Source organism: Curcuma longa, chromosome 21 (genome assembly GCF_044706935.1).
Source record: "Curcuma longa cultivar G26 ecotype Majalengka, Jawa Barat chromosome 21, ITB_CL_G26_1.1, whole genome shotgun sequence".
Taxonomy (NCBI): Eukaryota; Viridiplantae; Streptophyta; class Magnoliopsida; order Zingiberales; family Zingiberaceae; genus Curcuma; species Curcuma longa.
Genome location: NC_133881.1, coordinates 9,614,795 through 9,629,698, shown reverse-complemented (window position 1 = coordinate 9,629,698; position 14,904 = coordinate 9,614,795). Strand labels below are relative to the sequence as shown.

General features: G+C 39.1%; 1 protein-coding gene and 1 pseudogene across 1 annotated transcript; one reads left to right on the top strand and one right to left on the bottom strand.

Annotated features, from left to right (window-relative positions):
- Positions 1-555: 555 nt before the first annotated feature.
- Positions 556-10,115, top strand: LOC141815569 (vacuolar-sorting receptor 1-like). The gene is made up of 12 exons (XM_074703521.1): positions 556-1,167; positions 1,458-2,150; positions 2,310-2,398; positions 2,499-2,568; positions 2,643-2,726; positions 2,843-2,919; positions 3,000-3,081; positions 4,194-4,276; positions 4,352-4,406; positions 9,169-9,297; positions 9,443-9,549; positions 9,770-10,115. The coding sequence occupies exons 1-12, from the start codon at positions 882-884 to the stop codon at positions 9,863-9,865; spliced, it is 1,851 nt and encodes a 616-aa protein (XP_074559622.1). The 5' UTR covers positions 556-881; the 3' UTR covers positions 9,866-10,115.
- Positions 10,116-10,753: 638 nt separating this feature from the next.
- LOC141815571 (putative serine/threonine-protein kinase PBL1) lies at positions 10,754-14,613 on the bottom strand (annotated as a pseudogene).
- Between the last annotated feature and the right edge of the window lie 291 nt (positions 14,614-14,904).

The window sequence follows — 14,904 nt, the reverse complement described above, 5'->3', positions numbered from 1 at the left end:
TAGAGCCGCAGCTTCCTCTCCGGCGAGAAGAACCTCGGCGAGCGGTGGGAATGGTCGAGAGAGAGAGAGAGAGAGAGAGAGAGAGAGAGAGAGAGAGATGAGATCGGGTCGGCAATGAGGGCCACCACGGCAATGGGTGAGTCGTCGTCCGGCGACGACGGCGGTGTTTCCCGCGCATAGTGATTCTCCTGCTCTCGCATCCTCTTCGTCACGTGATCCCGATCTGGTGTTGAATTGATGGGCCAATTCATTGGCGGCCCATTAGACAGGCAGCCAACCGGCATCGCTATATAAGCCCATTATTTATTAATTTTAGTGATAATTCTATTTTGACTTAACATTTTGATTTCTTTTCAAATTGCCCCTACATTTTTTGAAGCTATCGAGATCCCATAAAAAATCATTTGAAATTTTATTTCATTTAAATAGATATAAATTGTGATTAAATTGAAAGAAAAATGAGGGTTTTACATATGTGCTTTTATTTATTATAATTATAATAAACATATATGATTTTTTATAATATTATTAAGTGTGACTTGTATATTTCGTCGCTGCGCACTCTCTCGTTTCGCACCACTCCAGCTCTCTGTCTCCATCTCGGATCGAAGGCGATCAGGAACCCTAACGTCGCCTTCCATCTCCCTTCACCTTCCCTTCTCATCGCTTTTCCGATTGCGTGCGGTCCATGCTAAATCTCTTTGCCCGTACCATCTTTGCTTCGGAAGCGAAAAAAAGAAGCTTACTTTCCGTCTCGGACGACCTCATTGGTCCCGTTTTCGAGCCAAAGATTGTAGCTTCGTGTTCGAGGTTTCCTAAATCGCTAAGATTTTGCCTTCTTTTCCTCTTTGTGAGGTTCGGTTGGTTAGATTTGCGGAGGAATGTTGTGGGTTCGGGTGTGGGTTTTGCTTATTCTCTGGGGATCGTGTCGGGGGAGGTTTGTGGTGGAGAAGAATAGCTTGAGGGTGACTTCGCCGGATTCGTTGAAGGGAATCTACGAGTGTGCTATCGGAAATTTTGGCGTTCCTCAGTATGGCGGGACGATGGTGGGGATCGTAGCGTATCCGAAAGCCAACCGGAAGGGTTGCCAGAGCTTTGAAAATTTCGAGATCTCGTATAAATCGAAACCGGGAGGGTTCCCTACCTTTCTTCTCGTTGACAGAGGAGGTGAGTTTTTTCGGCCTGAATTTTTCTTTCATCATTTATTTGTCTACCCTTCTGATTTGCCGTTATTAACATTTTGAGATGGATACCTTAAATTAAAGGCTTCAATTTCCTTGTGTACTAACAATACTCCCCCATCGCCATCCTGCAATACTAAATCTTATTGTTTATTTAAGATAGAGGAAATCTGTTCATTCCTGAACTCTTAGTAAATAACAGTGCCTAAACTGACTTTGCTGTTTTATGTTTATTCTTTTTTTTTTAAATGGTGTGTGTGTGTGTGCGATGAGCAGATTGTTACTTCACTGCAAAAGCTTGGCATGCACAAAATGCTGGAGCTGGGGCTGTTCTTGTTGCTGATAACAAGTTAGAACCTCTGATAACAATGGACTCACCAGAGGAGGAGGATAGAAAGGCAGACTACCTACAAAACATCACAATTCCTTCGGCACTCATCCCTAAAAGCCTTGGTGATGGCTTAAAGAAGGCAATTCAAAACGGTGACATGGTCAATGTCAATTTAGATTGGAGGGAGTCTTTACCCCATCCTGATGATCGCGTGGAATATGAATTCTGGACAAACAGCAACGATGAGTGTGGTGCTAAATGTGACAGTCAAATACAATTTGTTAAGAATTTCAAAGGAGCAGCACAGATTCTAGAGAAAAAGGGTTATACACAGTTCACTCCCCACTACATTACATGGTACTGTCCTGAAGCTTTTCTTTTGAGCAAGCAGTGCAAGTCTCAGTGCATCAACCATGGGAGATATTGTGCACCTGATCCTGAACAGGACTTCAGCAAAGGGTATGATGGGAAAGATGTTGTAATCCAAAACTTGCGCCAAGTGTGCTTGCATAAGGTTGCTAATGAAAGTGGGAAGCCTTGGCTGTGGTGGGATTATGTGACTGACTTTGCAATACGTTGTCCCATGAAGGCAAAGAAGTATACCAATGATTGTGCTGAATCAGTAATTAAATCACTTGGTGAGCACCCAAATTAGCCTTATTGTGTATGGTTATACACCCTTTCATTAGGTTCAAGATAAATTTAAAGAATTAGAAAGTGTACATAATTATTTCTCCCATATATATATATATATATATGGCATTCATATACAATAATAATGTGACTTTCTCCAACAGGCATTAATCTGAAGAAGATAAATGAATGCATGGGTGATCCTGATGCAGATGAGGATAATCCAGTGCTTAAAGCTGAACAAGATGCACAGGTTTGAACCTTTTTTTTTCTGAATTGTTGCATTATCTTTACATTTGAAATTGCATTTAATTTCATGCACCTGATGTTTTGAATCTGATTCCTGTTCTTAGATTGGAAAGGACTCCCGTGGGGATGTTACTATTTTGCCAACTCTTGTTATCAACAATAGGCAATACAGGGGTACTTTTAAACAAGACTTTAGTGATTGTAGTTACCTTGGAATTTGTTTAACTTATTTTTCTTTCTTTTGTTAGGGAAGCTGGACAAGGCCGCAGTGCTCAAAGCAATCTGTGCTGGCTTTGAAGAGGCAACTGAGCCAGCTGTTTGTTTGAGTGAAGGTGCTTGGACTTTTGCCTCTTCTAATTGTTACAAGTGCTTAGCTCTTTTATGCTGTAGCAGATAGCTGACTAATGGTCAATTGTCTGGTGTTTTATTTGTTTTTTTAATTATATAGACATAGAAACAAATGAATGTCTGGACAATAATGGTGGCTGTTGGCAGGATAAGGCTTCTAATATCACCGCATGCAAGGTATTTAGCAGTACATCAATAACCATAACAATTACATAATTATGTTTAGTTGACCATGGTCTGTACTTATATTCACCCAGGATACTTTTCGAGGTAGAATTTGTGAATGCCCTGTTGTGAAAGGTGTGAAGTTTGTGGGTGATGGATACACCCATTGTGAAGGTACTATATCAATCTCATTTAAGCAGGAGCTGGAGTTGCTAAAACTTTAATATGATTTTTATGAATCCTTATCATTGCCAAGGTTTAAAATTTATATACTAGTGTAACCTTGCCTTAAGGTTTGGAGCTGCAGTAGTTATTAGCAAGGTGAATATTAGAACTAGAACAAGAAGTCATACTTTTAGTATTCTTTTATTTTTATTTAAATAATTAACTATATCTCTGACTGCAAATGTTGATAATGCTTACAAATTATATTGGGTACAGTTAGTTAGACAACATGTTGCCTTTTTCTAGTTGGTGATTTACTGGTCTAACCAAGCAATTATCCTATTATGAACCTGAAAAAGAAAGGAATATGATTATGTAATGACAATCCCTACCTTTCAAGATTTCTACTCAGCCATTTTGTTATGTAAAGTTCTCATTAACAGATAGTAGCTCACTCAATGAGTTGGGTGCAGGGACCTAATATCCCATTTCATGGTCCAACTAACACAGTGGTTTAGTTGGTGTTTTAGTTTGTCACCATCTAAAGTAATTTGCAATTTACTGTCTTTGGGGGACAGTATTGGAGAGAGAAAATAATATCAGTATCAGTTAGTAGTAATTTGATGTTTATCCTTCCAGTCATTCATGTGAAATTGGCAACCATTATACAATAATGGGTAATTTCAATTGGCATCCACCAAAGTCTGGCTGACACAAAAAGTGTGGCAGAGTGCATAAAGTTCCTGTCAGTGCTTGGTGTGGGTACCATGATTTGCAATTAAATATCTAATACAAATGCTATGTGGACAACATTCATTAATTGAAGATTTGAGTTTTATTCCTTAAAAATCTTTGCCTTCTTTGTTGTCTAACTTCAGTACATTCTGTTCAACAATTTCTATGACGTTGTATATTACAGCAATGTTCATGGTTGCCTAACTGTTTCTGAAGAGATAAGCCATTCAGCTGTTGGACTTTGCCATGTTTGTACTTTCGTTCTCCTAATTCATTCCAATGCGAATTTGATTATTTTGAGTGCTATAACCGTATTCAGTGCATTCAGTAGCATAATCACAAGTTACTCCTTTGAAGTCCATTTAATGAAGTGCCTTCCATTTCAGCTTCTGGGGCAGGAAGGTGTGAGATCAACAATGGACGATGCTGGAAGAAAACTCAGGATGGAAAGACATATTCTGCTTGCATGGTAAGCAATGGGATTAAAACCATTTGTTCCTGCTGTTCTTGTCAATTTCTAAGCACCTGAATAAACAACTTGCAGGATGAAGGATGCAAATGCCCACCAGGCTTTAAGGGTGATGGAATTAATTGTGAAGGTATTTTATTGTCGATGCTTAGTTTCTACTTTCTCCTGGAGAATGGAGTAAAGAAAGAATAAAATTAGTTAGCATCTCTTCGATTGGTTGTCTATATCATGGAATAGACATGGAATTTAGGAAAAGCAATGGAGCAGATCGAAGTGACTTTTTGGCTTCTCATACCCACCAGCCTATATTGGACACATGGTTGGTTAGGCAAGGCATGAGTGGAAATCTTCTTCCCCATCCCCGTCTCATCTTACTTTTTATGTCAGGTTTAGGTTCAAAATAAAATGTTTATGATTTCTATAATATACACATTATAAACTTGAATTCATGCGAGTTGCAAGTGAGGTGGGGTAAAAAAAATTTATCTCATAGTTGCTCCGTATGTTAATCCTATCCCGCTTCATTTACATATTTGTGGTGAGGCGAAGTAGGCAGCTCTTGATTGAGTGGAGCAAAATGTCATCCCTATTGAAACCATTATTTTTTTGGGTTTGATTCATAGGAATGTTATATGAAATAGAAAAGGAATTCTCAATGACAATATCCTTACATAAATATTTCATCTGGGTCGTACAATCCACCTAGTCTAATGTCATTGATCTACTTGGCACATCCTTCCCTGGCGAGCTATCAATCCATTTGTTTGCCTTCGTGGTCTGACTAGCTCATCCTACCCAATAGCCCCTTCCTCATTTGACTGACTTATTCAAGTTAACTTGCTTGCCCCAACTAACCAATTCGCTTGCTTGATCCAATCAACCAATTCAATTTCTCCTGTTTGATCAGCTTGTTCAAATCTACTAGCGTAATCTCGAGTTGTCACCTAGATGTATCGAGCTTGATTGTATTCAAGTTTGTTCATTTGTCTTCTTGAGGTTGTTCAAAATTGTTTATTAAAATTCTTATGGAGCCCAAGCTTGTATTGAGCTTAGCTAGAGCCATTATTGAATTTAAAATTTAGTTAAAATATTTGTTCAACCAAGGAATATTCTATTTTTTATATATTTGAATATAAAAATGAAATAAAATCATCATCTGACTTTAGACAAGGTCATAATCAAGTTCACACATGAATTTTCATGAGTTTTGTTAATGAATGTTATAAAGTTGACTCACTAGTGTTCAAATTTGTTTGTTTACTTTATTTCTAAATACCAAACAAACATAAATGAGCTTTTATCAAGTTAAATATTTGAGAGGTGTCCTAAGGTAATCGCCTTATGGTAGTACTATTTATTGGATAAATAGTGATTCATTATTTGAGTGCACAATCTCTATGTGCTTGATTGGATCTTAAACTCATTTACTGAATGTCCACAATACGATTCATAATATGAAAAAATTTGTGATTTTGGATCACAACTAGTGAGCATCTCTACATGTGCAATTATGAATGTATTGAAATTATCCCTAGTCGATGAATTGATGAACATAGACGTCATCGATTCTGTTGAGACTAGTACATTTTAAACTTCTTGGTTTACCAAGTAGCTGTTCCCACTGACTGGAGATATTTGATGTTGAGAGTTAAACGTGGATGCTAGTTAAAAGTATAGTTTATTGGAGTGACTTGCCATGAGACTTTATATGGTTATATGCATATAGAGATATGTCAATGAAGATCTCAGTGCAGCTTAAGTACGAGTTTCTTTTGACTTACAGTATTCAAGTCATCTTGTTCATGGAAACTTATACTTTAACATCTCAAATAAATATTTTCAAGGAGGTGTGAACTCGGGATAATTGGGTGTAAGTCGAAATGTTCAAAGGTGTTTGGATAGTCCACAGAGGTTTCACCGCTCCTTAAAAGAGATATATATCCTGCGACCACTTGTTAAGATTGTTACTAGAAATCTTTGACCAAAGCATTGCATGTCAAAAGTATAATACTCTTGGATACATGTATGAGTAACTTGAATCCACAAAATAAGAAAGCAAGCTTGGGCTAGGTGTGACATAGTCAGCCTAGTGGGGACTGATACATATGGACTATATCCTGAACTAAGCGGGTATAAGACGGTGAAAGGAATGAGACACGTTTCATTGTAGCTGCTGAAGGGTTTAGAGATGGTTCTGGAATCAATCGTTGATTTTTCAGTCAATTGAAAGTCATGATGTACTACTAGGTGTCATTCATGATCGTTCCGTAATTAATGGTTAATTATAGACGGCCAACATAATCGGGAACCTATTGGGTCACACGCACTACAAGTTTCTCTGAAAGACTTAAAACGAGTTTGAGAATTGAATTCTCAGAAAGAGAGAAATAAAGTATGGTTGGACTAGATAAAGGGCAAATATGATGAACTTTATCTTGTGAAGACGAAATGAACTAAATTGGTTTGGTTCTAATGGAAGAGATTTTGGCAGATCGGAAGCGATGATGGGTTTCGTCTTATGAAGACGAAATAAACTAAATTGGTTTGGTTCTAATCAGAGGTGTTTTGGTTATTGAACCAAATGATTTGGTTTTGAATCAAATTGAACCAACTTAGTTTGGTTTTGAACCAAACTTAAGTTGATCGACATATCGATTTTTGGGCATTGAGCTAAGGGATGGGGTTTTGGATTGGATTCAAACTCAATAAGAGATGTTATATGGGATATAACGTTAATAGAAGAATGAGTGGTTGAGGTTACAATTAAGTTTGATCACAACCATTCATTTTAACCCATACATCCCTAAACCTAAGTTTTGCTACAGTAATGGGTTAAATCCTGTTGCTACAAAAAACCCAAAAATCTAATCCTAACGAAGCTGACTCTTTTAATTATGCGTGTGAAAAATTGGGATTAGGCGGAAAAAATCGCCTTTTTCCTTCTTCCCTCATCGTGCGGTGCTGTTGCTTCCCTCTCGAGCGCGCACGCCCGGAGCTGACCACCGGGGAAAGGGGAAAGGTTCCCCAATGTCGTGTATTCCCCCTCTGCTAGAATCGCGATTTTGATTTGGGTCTTCTGCTTGTCGTCGCCGACTGCGGGTGTGGAGGTGCTGGATCGCGTCGCCTTTCCTATTTTTCCTCTCCCGATCTCGTGACCCTCTTTTCCGGATTGGAAAACTCTAATCGCGATTTAGCTTCTAGTCAATCGCGTGAGCGCCGCCGACTTCTAATCACGACTTGCCTCCCCCGTGATTGCGAATCTTTCTGAGCGTTGGTCGATCGGCTTCTTCCCTGTGAAGGTGTGTCGCCAGTTGGAAGAACAAGGGAAGTTGTGTGCTACGACCTTCGGTTTTCTCCCGATCGGGAAAGCCATAATCCTGCGCCGCCCTCCTACCCGAGCTATTTCTCCCAAACACTAGCCGACGTTGGACGCCTACAGCTTGGAATTTCCCTGAGCTCGCGGTCTTTTGTTAGGGTGCCCGTCCTAGCCGACTGCCGAAAGAGAAAGTGAATCACCGGTCGGCATTTTACGCCGACAGCCAGTTTTCCATGTGGACAGTAGCCATCGGATGCTTGTGCTACTGCCGGAGCTTGCTTTCCACGGTCGGCAGCTTGTGAAGCAATTGGACCTCATTGTCCCGTCGTCGGAGCTCTTGTGAAGGATTGCTGTCAGCCACCAGTGAAGGGTTGCTGCTAGAGTGGTTGCCGGGGGTTTGCCGTTATGTTGTTGTCGGGGTTTTACCTCCGGAAGTTTGTAAAACTATCCGAGTTTATTCCATCTTCACCGGAAAGGGTTCCAGTCATTTGTCCCATATCGGAGGTCAAAATTTAGCCACCGGAAAATACGCCAGGAATACGATTGCCGATGATAATTAGAAAGCCTCAGAAAACGATCGCGACAAGTGTTGTTGCGTATTTTTCGATATTAGGATTTTTCTCTCGTATCGACCGTTACTGATCGTAGGTTAGTACTGAAGACGGTAATACGACTTGTGACTTTGAAAAGCTATTTAGACAAGTGTTTGGCGTGGATCTCCGATAGAAGCGGAGTTTCAATAGAGCCACTCGATTGATGTCAATCTCATTCCACATCATTCATCAAGTATACCTAGAATAATTGTTATTCTAAAAATTTTAATTTTCAGTTATGTCATGTGCATGTTGTATTCTGCATGCGTGGTTTGCGAGTGTTATATTAATTAACTTTAATTATTGTCTTTTCTTCCACTGCGCACATTTGTGAAACGTGTAAACACGCGCAACGCACTGAGTTGATCCTAATAGAATATTGTACTTGTTCGCAAATACAACCCTAGCCAAACTCAACTACCACGAGTTTGTTTGATGTGCTTGACCTAGTTGGTAGTCCAACTTGTTCGGTCTATGAATTTATCTGGTTGGATAGGCTAATCAAGGCTCATTGGACTTGACCCAACTGTTCGACCTGCCTAATGCTCTCAACCCAGTTAGCCAGATGGTACATTTGCTTCAATCATCTTATCTGCTCGATGGAATCTCCTCACTTGACTTGCCTAGTTGACTTGCTCAGGACTCCTATCCCGATCATCATGCTTCATCACTTGGCGCACCAAGAGATCACCATACATACCCGGTCAATCCATGCTCACAATATACATTCATTGGAGGGACACATACAATGACAATATTTATTATTCGAAAAAGGATGGATTACATAATGAATAATTCCATGGAAATTACTATTCCAAATTAATTTATGTCGCCAAACACAAGAATAAGAATGTTTACTCCATGAAAATTATGGGGAATTTTGAATAGCTATTCCTGTGACAAACTGTTAGTTTCTTATTGTATTCATGGATCTTCAAAGATACAAAAATATGTTTTTTACTACCAATGATTATCTTTCCCAGATGTTGACGAATGCAAGGAAAGGTTAGCCTGTCAATGCTCTGGCTGCAAGTGCAAGAACACCTGGGGAAGCTACGAGTGCAGCTGCAGTGGTGATTTGTTATACATAACGGACCATGACACATGCATAAGTGCGTATGCCCGAATCTCTAATCTTTGTTGAAAAATCCATAATAACTACATTCTTCAATCACTAATAAAAGAAGACTAACTAGAAAAGATAGTTTCAACTACTATTACTACATTGAGATTTGACTATAACACTACTGTATCCAGGCAAAAGACCTTCTACAGATGTTGGTTGGAGCTTTTTGTGGGTTATCTTCTTTGGCCTAGTTATAGCTGGAGTTGGAGCCTATGCAGTATACAAGTACAGAATCAGGGTAAAGTTTGCTATTTTCGAGCCTTTTCTAGTGCTAGCATCGTGTTTGTCATTCATGTTTTTCATCCACACAACGAAGTGAGCCTTGTGTCGGTAAACAACTATATGTTTTCTGTGTGTCAGTAAACTACCAGCATGTGTGCCCTGTTTATGGTACATACAACATTCTAGCTCACAAATTTGAACTCCAACATCTGATGTTTCTTTCCTGTTTTGTTCAGAGCTACATGGACTCAGAGATTCGTGCTATCATGGCGCAGTACATGCCGCTTGACAATCAAGAAACTCAAAATCGCATCCAACATGCTGAAATCTGAGCTATACCTTGGTGCAGCTGGTTACATATCTAGATGGTGCAGAATTCTGCGATATGCAATCTCGAAGGTTGTAATGGTGATCCTTACGGGGACGTGTTAAACCATTTTGTTTGTAGATCTGAAGCTTGTTAGTTCCAAAATTTGAGTTTTAGTTAATCAATCTAAACTTAGTAAATTCTTCAGGTATCAACAAAAGAAGAATCCATGAATAGTATTTCTATTATATATGAATTTCTTTAGAAATAGTTAATCTGTTCTACATGAATTTCTTTAGAGATAAAATTTCTATATTGGTTGTAAAAAAGACAATTATGATTCCTAATTCAAAAGGAATAGAAAAATATTTATTTTTAATCTACTCAACACTTAAAAAAATGTTCATATTATTTTCTTATTATTATTTTGAAGCAACTTGGATTCAAACTGCTACTTTTTTTGACAATTTATCTCTGTTGAGTCTATTTGATTGATTGGTCAATTTGAACAATTAATTGAATTGAATATGTCAGTTATGAATTTGAATAATTAATTGAATTGAATGTCAGTTAGATTGATCATGCTGGATGGGCGTGCCAAGTGATCAAACTGGTTAGATGAAGAAGCTTGTCCATCCACTAGACTAAAGAAACCATATTTTAGAAAAAGTCATGCCAACTATTTCATTCTCATTTCTTCTCTATTTGTAGCACCAGTGAACATTGAACGGTCATCTTCATCAACTCAAAACAATTACAGAGGTTGGAACAACTTGAAGTCATTGACAAGGACGAGTTTTTGAGCAATGATTTATTGCACATCACCAAGTGGAAACTCATGGACAAACCAGCTTTTCTAATACGGGAGGATCACATTTACTTTACTTACAGAGGCCGAACAAAGTTCACTCCCTACTAGATAACTGGTTCTTTCATTCATAATGCGACGCAAGCTGACACTCATCTTCTATCTACAAATTGTCTCAACCATGTTTCCACTCTGGAAACAGGCACATCTATACTTCATGTATCCACATCGAAATCACAAATAAAGCATCAAACATAAATACTCAAATAAAGAATATATAAACAGTTAAAATCCTTCGAGTCTAGTCGACCTATGCAACATAGGTGAGCTGGGTTTCCTGGGACTGCTTATCCTATTATCTTTGAGTGAAGCTGTGGTCGAACAGGTGTGGAGTCGAAGTGGCATCGAAAATGAAGTTCTTGGCGACGACAGCTGTCGGGATATTGATGGAGGTGATGGCGAAAAGCTAATTGTGGGAGGTGGCACAGGGATGATGATGCCATTTATCGTTTGAGATTTCAGCATCCTTTTCCCAGAAACTGCAGATGGCTCTTGAAGAGGGTAGCGGCTTGGGCATTTCATCTCTTGGACATTCTCCAGTGATTCGGAGATGGCCCTCATGGTAGGCCTTTCTGAAGGATCTTTCTGAAGACACTTTGATATTATATCTGCAACTGTTCGTGCTGCTTTGGGAGGGAAACGTCCTTTGATTCGAGGATCCATGATAAATGATAGGAGGCAATCATCGGCAAGGAATGGCTTGCTCCATTTGACAATATTGCGCTCTTCTTTAGGGTACCTGGCATCGAGATTCTTCCGTCCAGTCAGTAGTTCGAGAAGGACAATTCCAAAACTCCAAACATTGCTTTTAGGAGTCAGTAATCCTTTCTCCAAGGTCTCCACTGACAGGTTCCCGGAGCCCTGATTAACCATAAATGAATAAGCTCAGCAAAGGTTACTATGGAAGTGGCAATTTGCTGGAACAACGAGGTCGACCAAAATGCTTGAGAGAAAAAAATATGATGAATGCAGTTCACTACAATCTGCATGAATAAAGGCAGGCAACCCTGATCAAACTGAGAACTTAAGTTAAACCACTTACGATAGAAGAATTTGATATGCTTGTGTCTGGGTTGTAGTAACCGGCAAATCCATATCCTGAGAGCTTGGCACTGTAATCCTTGTCAACTTGTATGTTTGAAGTAGAGAATTCAAGATACATTGCCTGATGATCAAAATCATGATATTAATGTAAGAAACCAGATAAAGCATAAAATTAAAATGCTAGATATTCTGCAGAACATTGGTTGAACAGTTAAATTTTTGATACACGTGTAGAAGTCTTATCAAATTCGATTACAAATATCATTATAGTTTTATATAGAATAAGCAATCATTCATAATTTTGCAAAATTCAGTAGTTCTTCTTTCGCAGGGTCTGAATAAAAAGACAAATGGCCAAGATCCCTGATTTTATAGATATCATATCATCCTCATCAACTGATCTCCAATGCGTTAAAATGAAAACTTGTCAATTTCATAACTCTAATCTTATTGAAACTGTGTCAATAAAATGCTAGAACTAATAAGGCTGCGTTTGGTTTGTGTTTTCCAGGGTGTTTTCTCATTTTCATTTTCCAGTTTTTTAGAAATAAGTGTTTGGTTTGTGTTTTCAATTTCATTTTCTGGAAAATGAAAATTTGTTTTAAGAAACTGGAAAACGATGAAACATCGTTTTCCATCCGGTTAGAGAATGGGAAAAGGCGGTAGAAAATAGAAAATGCGGTATTTTTCCCCAAAATCGCGACCTTCCCCAAAATCGCGGACTTTCTCCCGCCGCTGCTCTGCGTGCTCTCCTCTTCCTCTTCCTCCTCCCCGCTGTGCGCTCCTCCTCCGGCGCGCGGCTCCTCCTCTTCCTCTCCCGTCGCACCTGCCGCGTGCTCGTAGCCGTGCGGTACTCTCGCTGCTGTGCGCTCCTCCTCCGGCGCGGCTCCTCCTCTGCTTCTCCTCTCCTCTTCCTCCTCTCCCCTGCTGTGCGCTCCTCCTCCGGCGCGGCTCCTCCTCTTCCTCTCCCGCCGCACGCTCCTGCCGCGTGCTCCTCCTCTCCTCTTCCTCCTCCCCACCGTGTACTCCTCCCTCTCCTCTTCCTCCTCCGACGCGGCATCTGCCGATCCTGCCCGAGCTACTACGTGCACTCCTAGCCGCGTGAACAATCGAAGAAAACCCTAGTTTACTTTCCAGTTCCATATTAACAAACCAAACGCATTTTCCAGTTTTCTTTTCCAGAAAATAGAAAACAGCATATCATACCAAACGCATTTTCTGTTTTCTAAAAACTAGATCAGAAAATAGAAAACTAGAAATAGAAAATAGAAAACAGAAAATAGAAAATATTTTCCAAACCAAACGCCCCCTAAATTTCTACCTTTCTAGAAGATTCTTCAAATTATTTAATTTTGTCTCGACAAATCTTAAATCATATACACAGTGCATGGCATATCAATGATGAAGTTAATTCACCTGAAAAGGCCCTTCTTCGTGTAAGAAGGCAAGACCTCTTGCAGCACAGACAGCCACTTTTATCCTTGTAAGCCAATCAATGGAAGGACCATCTGATCTTCCATGAAGCAGCCGGTCCAAACTCCCATGATAGAGCCTCTCATATATCAACATTCTCTCATCAGAACCCTCTTGAGCATAATACCCAATTAACTTGCAAAGATTAGGATGCTGTAGTGAAGCTATTATATTCACCTCACTTGCAAATTCCTTCAAGTTCTGAAAAAGGCAAAACATGACAAATTACTATTCACTTAACCATCACTATGGTGCAGCAACATCCATCACTTAATTTTCTAGAGATTGTTAGAAAGCAGACCTCCCTAAAGAATAAAAAGAACACCTATAGTGCTAATACTAATGCAGCAATGCTCGTATCAATATAAATGTGTTGCTAAAATTTAAAGGAAACAGTCCATGAAATCCACCTGCTTAAGGATTCAACAAAATTTCACAAGAAACTTAGATCAATTCGGAAAAAGGAAAAAACCCTAGTATGAAATCTTGAAGAAAGATGAAATACCAGCTTCACAATGGGTGGATTGAAGTAGATTTAATCATACAGAAACAAGACATGGCATTCGTTTCTTTCTGGAAGTAACATTGATGCTTATAGGTTTCAGTATTCTAAAGATAACACCACAAGTATTTATCACCTGATGAGAATTAATAAGCTGAGAAGTTGCACATTTATATCTAAAGCAAAAGAGAAAATGGGCAAAAAGAAATTTCTAGAATGATAATTGATATTAACAAATTACCTGTGAGGAATGTTGTAAACAAGTGACTGTGGCTTCAATCTTCTTTGATGTTGTCTCATTTCCAAAAGTTGCATTATAAACTGTCATCGAGCTGCTTTCAGAAATGCCAAATTCAAGTGAGAAATGTTGAGAAGCAGTTGAAATTTCATCATATGAGAAATTCCTAAGCCCTTTCTTGGATTGTGGTAATGGGAGTGGACCCGAGGTGTTATTAGAACCCATTGGTTGGTTTGACTTAAAACTTGAGAAATTCTTCAAAACAGAGTCGGTGCGTGGTGAGGGAAGGGGAAGTGGCAGCGGATTTGAGAAATGTTGATCCTTCACTGGCCAACTTCGACCCCTGCACTCTTCTTGATCATCAAATTCAAGAACATCGCGATCTGCCACGATAAGGCTAGAAGGAGCAGATTCATGCTTCTAGCTCTAACATTTGGTGATATAGATTGAGAAGATTTTGTTCTGTTTCTGAAACTTGGAGGGGCTGACTGAAGAGATGGCTTATCACACTCTGGTTCAGGAAGTGTAGAAGTTGAACTCTCATTCAACTTTGGTGGTCTCTTGCTGGCAAAGCTCACATTTTTCTTCTTCTTATTCTGCTTCAAAATGGTGAAGCAGCCCATTTTGCAAGTATCAAGAAGCTGGGTTTTCCCTAAAGAAGTAAACATAACCATATCAGCAAAAGAAGCAACATACATATATATTAAATCGATTATCTTCAGAATTTTCATGATTATCAAATCCATCTACATGACTACTTGACTAGCAAGATCAGTAACAATCTACCTAATTGTTGTATCTGCTTCAATTCACATTGAAGCTATGAGAGGAACTATTCGTGTATTCTTAACCAAACAAAATCAATCATCTTGACCAAAGTACTAAAAAAAACTATAGTAGAACTGCCATCTTATGTTAAATTCTGTGGTCTTGAAACTG

Bases quoted from the DNA above. Each gene is read 5' to 3' on its own strand.
- LOC141815569 (XM_074703521.1), top strand. From the start codon at position 882: ATGTTGTGGGTTCGGGTGTGGGTTTTGCTTATTCTCTGGGGATCGTGT. The intron at 2,399-2,498 runs GTTTGAACCTTT...TCCTGTTCTTAG, and splicing joins AAGCTGAACAAGATGCACAG to ATTGGAAAGGACTCCCGTGG. The intron at 2,727-2,842 runs GTGCTTGGACTT...TTAATTATATAG, and splicing joins AGCTGTTTGTTTGAGTGAAG to ACATAGAAACAAATGAATGT.